This window comes from Phocoena phocoena, chromosome 1, assembly GCF_963924675.1.
Source record: "Phocoena phocoena chromosome 1, mPhoPho1.1, whole genome shotgun sequence".
NCBI classification, from domain to species: domain Eukaryota; kingdom Metazoa; phylum Chordata; class Mammalia; order Artiodactyla; family Phocoenidae; genus Phocoena; species Phocoena phocoena.
Genome location: NC_089219.1, coordinates 39,673,779 through 39,687,239, shown reverse-complemented (window position 1 = coordinate 39,687,239; position 13,461 = coordinate 39,673,779). Strand labels below are relative to the sequence as shown.

General features: G+C 38.9%; 1 protein-coding gene across 1 annotated transcript; it reads left to right on the top strand.

The window, feature by feature from the left end:
* Positions 1-2,698: 2,698 nt before the first annotated feature.
* Positions 2,699-13,052, top strand: LOC136126792 (putative selection and upkeep of intraepithelial T-cells protein 1 homolog; the record flags this gene model as incomplete). Its single annotated transcript, XM_065882241.1, is given in 6 exon segments — positions 2,699-3,059; positions 4,622-4,852; positions 4,855-4,911; positions 7,174-7,275; positions 8,910-9,017; positions 12,817-13,052. Coding segments are annotated over 6 exon segments (1,095 nt in total), but the record flags the coding sequence as incomplete, so codon positions are not given.
* Positions 13,053-13,461: the final 409 nt, after the last annotated feature.

Sequence of the window (13,461 nt, the reverse complement as noted above, 5' to 3'; positions counted from 1 at the left end):
TATTAAACCAAATTCAAAAACTTGTTTAAAGTAATATTTAACAATTACTACATTACACTAATCTTCAAACTGCTAAACTTCACTGCTAAAAAAATTGATTTAATACCTTATATTAACAATCCTAATTAGAAAAAAAAGGTTCAATTTTTTTTTTTTTTTTTTTTTGCAGTACGCGGGCCTCTCCCTGTTGTGGCCTCTCCCGTTGCAGAGCACAGGCTCCAGACGCGCAGGCTCAGCGGCCATGGCTCACGGGCCCAGCCACTCCGCGGCATGTGGGATCTTCCCGGACCGGGGCATGAACCCGTGTCCCCTGCATCGTCAGGTGGACTCTCAACCACTGTGCCACCAGGGAAGCCCCTAAAAGGTTCAATTTATATTAAAGATCTTTTATGTATTCAGCCTCCATTATATTTTCTCTTCTTCTTCCCCTTGTTCATTCTGCTTCCATATTCCTTATTCTTATGCATCCTCCTTCTCTCCCTCTCCCTCAGTTGTGTCTTGGCAATTCTTCAGCCTTTGCACATTGACATTGATTTGTGTCAATTTGTCAATTTATGGAAAAAAAAACTATTGGGATATTGGAACTATCCTGAAATTATAATTTATCGGGGGAGAAAGATTTGAAACTTTTAAAGAAATGATTCTTCCCATTTACGAACATGGTATATCATTTTTCATTTACTTAAAATTTTCACGCTTAGAATATTGCCATGCACATTGTAAGTGCTCCTTGTGTTTTAGCAATTATTGCAATCTTAGCGGTATCTGAACTTGTCTTTACTTTCCTCCCTACTCTGTTATTGGATGATGTGTGTCCAAATGTGAGCACTATTCCTCTATCATGCAAATTGTGGACACTTTTACTTTCCTCATTTAAATAATTCTGTATTTTAAAGTATTTCAGTATGAATCTGTAATACTGCATAATTACAAAGAAATAAATTTAAAATGTTTACATGAATAAATATATTTTGTTCCTTATCACATAAAGGTTTACCATACATCCAAGTCATATTTTCTCCTTCAATGAGTTGTATGGTATGTGGCTTTCTACTCTGGGGAAAAAAATCTAAGAAACTCATTTGGAAGAAATAAATTAATAACTTAGTAAACTTTTATTTTTCTCTGAGTCCATAGATTACAATCCCCCACCAAAAGTGTGAGAGAGCATAGTCTAGATGGAGCAGAATTCCCCACAATGAAATCCTACATAATCTGTTAAAGTGAAATATAATCCTTTAAGGGATACAGAGAAAACATCTTTTTTTTTAAAAAAGCCCTACCCATACAGCCGGTCAAAAGACACATGAAAAAATGCTTAACGTCACTAATTGTTAGAGAAATGTAAATCAAAATTATAATGGAGTATCACCTCACACAAGTCAGAATGGGCGTTATCAAAAAATCTACAAACAATTAATGCTGGAGAGGGCGTGGAGAAAGCGGGACCCTCCTACACTGTTGGTGGGAAGGTAAATTGGTAAAACCACTATGGAGAACAGTATGGAGATTCCTTAAAAAACTAAATATAGAACTACCATATGATCCAGCAGTCCCACTCCTGGGATTATATCCAGAGAAAACTATAATTTGAAAAACCACATGCACCCGAAGGTCATGGCAGCACTATTTACAATAGCCAAGACATGGAAGCAACCTAAATGTCTATCGACAGAAGAGTGGATAAAGAAGATGTGGTACATATATACAATGGAATATTACTCAGCCATAAAAAAATAATGAAATAATGCCTTTATCAGCAACTTGGATGGACCTGGAGATTGTCATACTGAGTGAAATAAGTCAGACAGAAAGACAATATCCTATGATGTCGCTTATATATGGAATCTAAAAAAAATGGTACAAATGAACTTATTTACAAAACAGAAATAGAGTCACAGATGTAGAAAACAAACTTATGGTTACCAGGGGGAAAGAGGGGTTAGGGATAAATTGGGAGATTGGGATTGACATATACACACTGCTATGTATAAAATAGATAAGTAATAAGGACCTACTGTATAGCACAGGGAACTCTACTCAATACTCTATAATGACCTATACGAGAAAAGAATCTAAAAAAGAGTGGATACAAGTATATGTATAACTGATTCACTTTGCTGTACACCTGAAACTAATACAAAATCATAAATCAACTATACTCCAATAAAATTTTAAAAAATAAAAAAGCCTTACCCAGGAATAAATTTTTGAGTTTTAAAGGGATGAAAAGAGAAATATATCAGATGTCAGGGTCAGTATGGATTTTTTCAGTCGAAATAAAAATGGTTGGTGGTTGGCCTGAGGTTAAGAGAAAAGGCAAGAGTAATGATCACACATATTTTTTAGAGAAAACTTTATTTGCCTGTGCAAATCAGTCAGTCTACATTATTTGATTAGGCACTTAGTGAGTGCAGAGATCTTTATTAAGGACTGAGCCTGATGGAATATCCCTTTTTTAATTGGTCTCTTTATTTTCTTGAAATTTCTATCTTAATCCTATTTAAAGAGAATTAAATAAAAGGGAAATTTTGCGAGTCTCTAGAAAGATACTAAAAAGGTAAGGCAGTCCTATAGGTGGTATTTGGAAGGAATGTTAAGAACCCATTGATACCTAGAAAGTTAGGAACTCATCATGTACATATATGAATCCAATACACAGTGACTCCTGGTTCATACTCTCACCTTTTGGTTACTGTCTTCCTTCACAGAGCAGTTCACAGTGAATGGCATTCAGGGGCCAATCTTGGCTCCACTAGGTGGAAAAGCTGAGTTCAGGAGCCAGCTGTCCCCACCACAGAGTGCAGAACACATGGAAATATGCTGGTCCTAGAACCACTACACAAAACCTGTTCACCTGTACTGGAATGGTAAAAACTTGTATGGAGAAACCATCTCCAAGTATGTGGAGTGGACAGAGCTCCTGAAAGAAGCCACTGGAGAGGGTAAGGTGACCCTCAGGATCCTTAATGTGAATGCTGCTGCTGATGGGTGGTACCACTGTTTCTTCAAAGGTGGTGATTTCTGTGATGAGGCCATCAGAGAAGTGAAGGTCACAGGTAAGGATGGATCCCTCTGAGGCTTCTATGCATCCATGATTCTCAATCCATCTGAGGCTGAGTATTAGGAATATTCTTAGTGTTTCTGACCATTTCGTATTACAGGGTTTGGTTAGCAAGTTCAAATTCATGCATTTAGTCTTTAAATGGGGAAGAGTGTAGGATTAAGAATGCAAATTGTGTCTGTGCACATATTACCTTTATCGGCAAGAACTGTCTGTTTTCCCAGGTCCATGTGCACTGTTAGATCTTTAAAGTATCAACAGAATCCTTTCAGGATTTGTTACTATTTTTTTCAATTATTTTTGACAACACTTTAGTAAAACTTGACTCTATAAACCACCTAAATCTTTACAACTGTCTCCTTAATGATCATTCTTATTCCCATTTCTCCCTGACTCAATTTGCTGACTACTAGTTCTTAAATCTAGTTCAGAAAGCCTTCATCTGTAATCTTCTGTGTTCTCCAATATCACCTCAGTCTTAGTTTTCTGAATAACAAAGAAATGGTGGCAAGATGGAGGACTTGGAGTAAACTGAAAGGCTTCCAAATGTGAGGGCACAAGGGTAGGGACCTAGGCCCATTCACATTTAACATTTTCATTAGTTATTGTGACATTCATCTGTATTGCCTAGAGCTAAGCTATTCAATATGATAGCCACTAGCCACATGTGGCTACTTACATTTATATTTAAATTAAATAAAATTAAAATTAGGCAAAATTTAAAGTAAAAAAATTAAGTAAAATTGAAAATTTAGTTCTTTAGTCTCACTGACCACATCTTGATCTTAGCCAAAAGGCCAATAAGGGATCACTGACCATATATTAGGTGCTAAAGTCTCACGTTGCAAAAAGCTACTAAATGGACAGCACAGATATGGAATATTTCCATCACTGCAGAAACTTTTATCAGACAGAGCTGCTCTAGAGGAACTCTTTAAATCTCTACTCATTCTTTCTTTGCCCACGCATTAGGCAATTCTTAACATCCCCAGCAATGTCCTGAAAATTTTCAAAAACTTGTTTATTTTCTCTAAACTGATATCTACTGCTTTATTTTGATAATAGTAGTGTGTTACCTGTTTCATTCAAAGAGCACCTAAATTAAAGTTTCAATTAAAGTTGCAAATTTGCCTTTATGCTATTTACTGCTTATTAATAAATTATGGTAGCTCATATGTGATGAACGATGAAGATACAAGAAAAAATGTTACACTATAAATTCTATGAGGACTGAGATCTTGATTGTTTTTGTTCATCATTACGTCCATGGACCTAGCCCAGTCTCCTAGATTTAGTAAATAATCAATAAATTTTTTTGACTAAGTGAATAAATGAAACAAACAGGCATTTCCTCTCCTGACTTTTTAGGACCAGGTTGTTAATTTGGATATCATAACCCTTCAGTCTGGCTTAGCCTTTTTCCCTTTTGATTAGCTTGTAGAAGCAATCAGAGCCCCACAGCGCTTGACTATCAGTGTATCTAAGGGCATAGGTTTAAAGTAGAAGAAGGGGGCTTCCCTTCACCTAAATATCGTTTTCCCCTTTCTTTCCAACCAGCTACAAGTCTGGAAACGCAGATTCTTGCACATCCTCCTAATACCAAAGGTCTTTTAATGGAGTGCAATTCAAGAGGCTGGTTCCCGCAACCTCAAATGGAATGGAGAGACAGCAGAGGAGAGATCATTCTACCTTCATCAAAATTTCACTCACAGGATACTGACAAATCGTTCAATCTGAAGATGACCCTTCTTCTAAGATGGAGCTCCTATGGGAATGTCACTTGCTACCTTCGAACCCTGTAACTGATCAAGAGGAAGGAACAAGTATTGTCCTATCAGGTGAGATCTGTGTGTTTGTTCTTCAAATGATGGCCATTGTCATCAAATTTATAAACTAAAGAGAAAAATTAATATACTTTCTTCACTTGGTTTTCAGGATATTATATTCTCTTGGCTTTGTTCACCATCTTGCTTGTCTTCTTTCTTATTCTCTTCTGCTACTTCATCTTTTTTGCTCCGCCTTCTTGATATATGAGTTTCCCAGGGCATAGTCTTTGAGTCTTTTTTCTCTATTGTGACTTAATTCTATCTCAAGGCTTTACATAAAATCAATATGATAAGAATTCCTCGAATGATATCTTCTACCCAGACCTCTCTCCCAAACTCTAGTCTCATCTCTAAACTCAACATCTCAGTGTGGAAGTCTAGTAAATATCCTCAATCAAACACTAAACTCTTAATCAGCTGTCAACTTGTGTGATTTACTGCCTTCCCAGTCACACTTCTTATTTTTATTTTCTCAGAAAAAAATCCTTGAAGTCATCCTTGACTCCCATCTTTCTCTTATTTCCTACATCACACGTGTCGAGAGATAATACTAGCTTTACCTTTAAAATATACCCAGAGTCTCACCACTTCTTACCACCTTTGCTGCCCTCCAAGTCTGAGACACCATCACCCATGGTCTGAACATTGGCAATAGCAGCTGAAAAGTTCTCCCTACTACTTCTCTTGTCCACTATGGTATATTCTCAACACATGGATAGGAGGATCCATTTAAAACATGAGATATATGTCACCCTCTATTCAAGACCCTGCAATTGTTCCCCATTTTATTCAAAGTTAAATGCCCCACCAATGTCCTGCACTATCTCTGCCCCTGTTACCTATCTGACCTCATCCCCTAATGTTCTCTGTGTCTCCTCTAGTCTAGTCACACAGAACTCCTTGCTGTTCCCCAACCATGACAGAACTGCTCCTGCCTGGGGTCTTTGCTCTAGTTGTTCCCCCTTCCCAGAATGCTATAATTCCAATAAATTACCTATCTCCTTCAAATCTATACTCAAGTCTCACCTTGTAAGTAAGGACCACTTTGACAAACCAACTTGGAAAAAATGCAACCTTTACCACCCCCTCCACCGGGCATTTTCTATCACCTTACCCTCTTTTAATTTTTCTTTTTTATATAGTAGTATCACCTTTTTTTTTTTTTTTTTTTTTTTTTTTTTTTTTTTTTGCGGTACGCGGGCCTCTCACTGTTGTGGCCTCTCCCGTTGTGGAGAACAGGCTCCGGACGCGTAGGCTCAGCGGCCATGGCTCACGGGCCCAGCCACTCCACAGCATGTGGGATCTTCCCGGACCGGGGCACGAACCCATGTCTCCTGCATCGGCAGGCGGACTCTCAACCACTGCGCCACCAGGGAAGCCCGTAGTATCACCTCTTAACCTGCTACGTAACTTATTTATTATGTTTATTGTCACTTAGCTATCTCCCTTTCTAAAACATGAAGATAGAGATCTTTGTTGTAATATACCCCAGTTTCTTCAAATATTGCATGGCACATAGTAGGTAAGCAATAAGTAATCAATACTTGAACGATTGAAATAAAATGAAATGAGTGCCTTGGAAACTGCTGAGTAAATGTACATGTATTAGCATTTGTAAATGTCTGTGAAATTCATGTTGGACAGATGCTGAGAGGGGTATCCCAATTCAACATTATTATAATAGAAATAAGTTCCCAACAGATTTAGCAGTTTACTACTTTTAGAACATTTTTGTGTTTATTTCTCTGGGAAGAAAGACATCAGATTCCCAAACAAAATGATAGGTGTCTTTGCCCAGTATGTGCAAACCAGCAAGCCAAAGCAGGTTCTTGTTCACACGAATAGGAAAGGAGGAAAGCTTATGTAAACGTATGTCTCAATGTATTCAAGAAGAAGAATGCCAGACCCAGTGAATACATTGGAGAATTCAGAACTGCGCATATATTGGTTGCTTAGACAAAAGGACTGAAGGACTGAGTTGGTCTGAGGCTTAGTAGGAAGAACCCAGCTCTGCCTTAGGGAGAACATGAGACAGAATGGATGGGAAGAATTGGGGTGAGAAGCCTTCATTCACCTTTGCTCCAGTCTCAAACTAATCACACTGGGCTCAGTCCCACTCTGGACCCTTTGTCACTTTTCACTCACCCAATTATAACTGCCTCCCCAAACTGGCTTAGGTCTAATATCCCACTGTCATGAGGTCTTGAATGCTTTAGATGAACCTATTTCCGATAAACTGTATTTATCGGAAACATTGTATTCTGATACAATGTATACATTGTATTCCATGGTATACAATTTGGATACAGATTCTGGTCATAATTCTGGTTCTGCTGCTGACATTTATCGTGGTGCCCACTGTCGATTTATATTACAGATTACAAGGTAAGTGGGTTTGAAGGGCAGGAGATATAAAGTGGGGGTGGGAGAGCTAAAGCTGCCTGACCCTTGATTCCCAAGCCCATCTACCTCAGGAAGTTCTAAACTCTCGGGACAAATGCTAGACATACGCCCTTCATCATTCCTTGGTCCTAGATATTCTTTAGCCGTGGAGCTTCTGACAATGCTGTTTATCTGAAAGCCTGGGCTTTCGTGTACCTCAGTCAAATTGAAATCCTTTTTTTTCTGGTATGGTGATAGCTTTCCCAACAAACTGGGAGATCTTTTTAACATTCAGCATTTAACATGTAACACAGTTTACACATATTTCTTACTTGACTCCTTAAATGGTCCAGTGACCCCGTCAGGGGCAGGAAATAAAGTGCTAATTACACAGGGCAGAAACAGCGGAGCGGAGGTCACTTAATAGTCCACGGCATCAGGAAAATAGAACATGCAGGGAGAGTTACACCAGGTGGCCTACCCTTCCTAGGGAGAAAGTTTTCATCCATCTCAACTACGTTGTATTGGGGGAAATCGACTTGGAGGATTTGGGGGAAAATTTTAAGACACAATAAAATAGCTGTTTGATTTGAGAGTGTGCTCACTTTTAAAAGCTTCAAATGCACAGATCCTTTCTGGTATAGCTCTATCTTTCAAGACTACATTATTCTGAGGTCTCTTTCTGCCTGAAAACCTGGACTTCCACAAAGACTCTCTCTTTGGTAGGTCAATGTTCTGCATATTCTCCAGGAGCACAGCTGAGAGGAGCCACAGTTCACAGTCTCTTGCATGTTCCAGAGCAGGTACCAAATACTGTCTGCTTATTACCTGACACACAGGTGAGCAAGACCCCTCCCGGGTCCCTTGGTGTATGGTGCTGTGTCCCACAAATCCTATAGAGGTACTTCTGTTTATGCATGGATGTCACATTTTTGTTGTTGATGGGGAGATAAAAATGAGGGCTATCTTATGCCACCATGATGCTCATGAGTCTTTGTATCCCATATTTTAAACACTAAGTTAGACTGTGTATAGTACTCCCCAGCAGAGGACTGGGCACGACCTGTGGTAGTAAGCACCCCCGTCATAGACTATTTTCATGGAAAGACTATATAGCCAAGTGACACCACGACGTGTGCTAAATAAGATTTTAAACAAAATGCTGTCTAACCAGCCTTCCATTGATGAAATTCTTACTTTCAGAGCTCTTATGATCTCTTAGGCAGTTCAGACGTCTCCAGACCTATCCTACTCCAGCCTATTTTGAACCCAGACAATACAAGGACTAGTGCCTAACTTTGTCTCATCCTCCAAATGAGACACGTTGATTGATGGACTAGATAGAGAAAAAGAAAGATAAGTTGCTTTTCTCTGGGTCTGTTTAGGCTCAGCCCCAAATTGGTCCCATCCTAGAAACAGCTCTGCTTATTGTCCCAGTGACAAACAGCTTTAGACCTAAGCCTTTAGATCCTTGGGATCCTCTAGTCCTAAGCCTTAGCCATATTTTTTTCCCTTGGTCCTATTCTAAATAAATACAAAGGGATGGCATTAAAATATAACTTGCTTTCTTGGTGCATTTCCCCCAGTGCAAAGTGTCTCCACACCAATAACTGATGATTATCTCTTTTTTCCTTCAGATTGCTCCTGCAATGTGATACCTCCTTGGTCAGTGGGCACACCGGTAGTCTTGACTTCAATATGTGTGAGTGTCTTCCTCATTATCTATTTGCATCACAAAAAAAGAGGCATGTGGGACCAGAAAGATGAGAACTTCATGAAAGTATCTCCTTTCCCAAGTGTTTAGTAGCTGGCAAAACATTTAGCTGAAGAAGAGTAACAGGCTATTTATCAGAAAGCCTGGGCTTCTTGTGCCTCAAATATTTGTTTGAATTACATGAACAATAAACTTTTGGATCTCATGTCATTGAGTTTGGATTCCAGCCTCCAAATTTATGGGCTTAATGATACAAACTGATGATGCTTCTCCTCCATAGCAAAAGAACATATTTCTTTCAGTGTAATAGCTGTATCTTTGCCAAAAATCCAGCCATCATTTCACTTAATAAAATATGCCAATTCTTCCTGTACTTTAATCTTAGAGGAGATAATAATTCAGTATATCTTAAACTTTTGGGGTCATAGACTATTTTAGAGACTGATGCAAAGTAAAAAAGTTCTCTTCTCAAAATAATTCATATGTCCACAGATATTTCGCTTAAGTTTATGGTCTGTATGGACAACTGAAACTGATCCCTGTCCTCTTTGACTCTCTCTTTTTTTTTTTTTTTTTTGCGTTACACGGGCCTCTCACTGTTGTGGCCTCTCCCGTTGCGGAGCACAGGCTCTGGAAGCGCAGGCTCAGCGGCCATGGCTTACGGGCCCAGCTGCTCCACGGCATGTGGGATCTTCCTGGACTGGGTCACGAACCCGTGTCCCCTGCATCGGCAGGCGGACTCTCTGACTCTCTTTGAGGGTGAAATTGAAAAGGCAATTGTGAAAGTTTGAGGATAGCTGAACCCAACATATTTTAAAATGTGTCATCAGCTTTATCTTTGAGGTCCCCATGGAAATTATGTATACATGTCAATGATCAGTAAGGTAAGGTAATTTTTTTATTATAGCTGGAGCTGTAGCTATAGCCAAAAATCACAATGCAGAAGTCACAAAGTAGCGCTGAACAATTCTGAGGATTTTATTTATTAATTTTTTCCTATGAAATAAAGACAAAATACCCTAAACCAGACCGACTGAAAGTGCTTTTGTATTTTACTCTAAGAAAGTCCATACCTGAGTCTTGCTTATTAACCATGTTAGCAGACTAAATGCCGTATCCATCAGTGCTGGAGGAAAGGAGCAAGATGTTATGATAATAGCTAGTATATATTAAATATTTATTATGTGCAGTATGCATTTTATAAGATTAATATATTTAATTTTCAGTGAATTAGATTTTATCTGTGATAAAATCTGGTACACAAAGAAGTTGAATAGCTGTTCACACTGTTAAATGGTGGTGGTGCCAGGACCCCAACCAGGCACTTAGACTCCTTAGCCCTCTATTTCAACAGCTGTAGTGTACTGTTCCTCTATGAAAAGACTAAAAATAAAGTAAAAAAGAAAGAGACATTTAGTCATAGCAGCCTTGTGCAAAGGAATTTATCATTACAGGGAAATACAGCCTGGGCATTTAGCGATTTATGAGGCTTCCATTGGATATAACTGAAAGCCCCAAGAATAGGCTGCAGGTCACTGTCATTGTTGAAGCAGACCCGGAATCCTTAAGAATCTCGGGGGCTTCCCTGGTGGCGCAGTGATTGAGACCCCGTGCCCCGGTCCGGGAAGATCCCACATGCCGTGGAACGGCTGGGCCCGTGAGCCATGGCCGCTGAGCCTGTGCTTTCGGAGCCTGTGCTCCGCAACGGGAGAGGCCACAGCAGTGAGAGGCCCGCGTACCAAAAAAAAAAAGAATGAATCTACGAATTAAAATTTTATTTTTGCTTGCTCTACCTTGAGGACCTAAAACTGAGTCATTGATCACAGAAGCCTCCACCCACACTGCTCACAACTCCTGGTAATTACGCAGGTAACACACATCCACTAACCTCTTTTATAATTGCTACTGAACTTTCTTCTCTTTACCTAAAATGGACTTTCCCCTGAAGGTACTGCTTCCTCTACAGCTATCTCATTTAGCAACCTTCTTCCGTATTTAGGCAGCTTGCTGTTTGCTGTGCCTTTCTGGACTGATTTTCCTTCTTGAGGCTTATCAATTCAGAAATCTCTTATCAATTCATTTAACAAATATGAATTGCCAGGAAATTCCACAAGCATTGTACATTTTAATTCTGCAAGAGATGCAGAAGACACTCAATCTGCAAGAGATGTATACCATTTATTTCCAAGAGCCAGTGCCAGGCTAGAGTCAGACTTCTTGGCAATACTATTACCTGTGTGAACTTGGGAAAGTTATTTTAAGTCTCTGAACTGCAGTTTCCTCATCTTTAAAATATTGATGATGATGCCTACTTCATAAGGTTATTTTAGGTTAAATTAGTCAGTATATCAAAGTCATCTGGCCTGGCTTCGCACATAGTACAAACAACACTAATGTATGATATTATTGTTACTATCATTACTATTAGCATAATCTAGGGATTCTGTCTCAATTCCCTCTCTGGTGTCTTATCTGCTACATGTGTTTGCCATCATTCTTCTCCCCTTTTCTCCTAAGCTTATGGCATGTCTTTCTTCACTCGCACTCCACCATCATCTTAACTTTCCTTCTAAGCATGGACAGCTCTAGCCATGCTTAGAAGCTATACTTCCTAGCCATGTAGGAGGGAAAGAAAATTAAAAACTCAGCTTAGATTTAAACACACACACACACACAATCCTCTGAATAAATACTCTTAGCATCTTTGTACTATCTTCCAAGTTTTTCTTTCAATTTTGTTTTAAATTATTTTCTATCTTTTATGAGAAGAGGTTTGAAGTTCTCCTAAATGTTAATGTGAGAAAAATAGAGGTATGTGACCAAGAGAGAGACTTACAGACTCTCCACTCTCTGATCCTTATGCACACACTCCCAGGGCAATTTTCCTATTTTTAAAAAAATTATGCTATTACCCTTATAAAAGGGATCTCTGATCTAGTTAAGGGCAGAGAATTTATATCAAATTATAGGAGAAAGTAGATATTAATTAGGTGAACGCTTTACCCTCCATTTGTACAGTCTAAGACCATATGGAATATATCATATGGGCAACAACCTTGGTGACTTCAGAGTTTTCGCTTCTCCAACAAGAATATTGTCAATTATTTCAACTGTTATTTCAAGGACGTGGATTTAAGACTCCTGACTTCGGCTTCCTCATCCTCACCATCTTGATTGTCTTTCTCTACAAGGTAGTATGAATCAGTGAACAATCATGTCAGTGAAACAAACTAGGGTTGATATAAGAAAGTAATTCTTAATAGACATAGCTGTCCAGTAATGAAACAGATACCCTAACTGTTGGCAATGGTGTTCCCATCACAAGACATATTAATCAATATTATGAGTTAGGGGTGTTTTCCACCTTTATAATCACCCAGAAAACATACTTTACAGAAGACTTCTGCTCCAGATAAGAGGATGACTTTTGAGAATTGTAAGATCTCTTTCATCTCAGAGATTCTGTTAATCTTAGACTATTCTATTTCACCATACTCCTCAAGAGGTCTAGAATCCTTGAGGGGCTACAGCACCACATAAAGAAGATAAAGGTATAATGTGTCTATCTGTCCTTCAGACTCTGGCCAACCAGAGCAAGTGTCATGATGCTTGGGTGGAAGAATGGGTATCTGCCCTTTGAAGCCTTCTTCCAGACTTAGGCCAAATGTACTCATCTCCAGGGTCATCCACATAACCCAGCCTATTTCTCCTTCACCCACACATAAGCCCAGAAGTATGGAGCAATAGGAATGTGAAAAGTAAATTTATTTGTCTGTAATTCAGTTCTCCTTTCCCTCTGTGACCCTTTTAATTCTTGCATCTCTTTCCAGTCCCCATTTCAGATCCACATTTCCAGTTGGATGTCGTGTAGTTGAAAGATATGACTCTGATCCTGTGTGTTCTGATGGACTTTATCACCATGGTCATTTCCTTTATTTACTTTATATTCAGAGGTAAATGGAATGGGAAGGGTGGTAACTCAGAAGGCATCTTTCTTCCAACTGGTCTCCAGATACAATCTCAGATTGTAGCCTTCTTGAGGCTCCTGGGGTTTCTACAAAAGTGACCTTTCCAGTCTTTGTGCCTTAATAACTGGGGAAAGCAACAAAGACTTGTAGATTTTCTCTTGATCTGTTAATGTGCAAAGCTCTTGGTGGATTTGATGTGAGAATAATACACTAGAGATTTTCTTGCCAGAATGTGTACTTTTCTAACGATATCTTTGGCACATGTAATGAAACTACACATGTAATGAAGTTGCCCAAGCCAGGATGATAATATTTTCAGGATAACTCTAAATTCAACTAAATATGATATGGAGGAAAGAAAAAAGAAGTGAGGGGAGTACCCTGTTTATTAAAAAAAAAAAAAAACAAGAGAAAAAATAAGGTGATTTTGAGACCAGGTTTTACTCAGGCTAGAGAAGAAAGGTTGCTTCATGAAAAGAACATAGTTTTTGAATCCAGAGAGTTGGG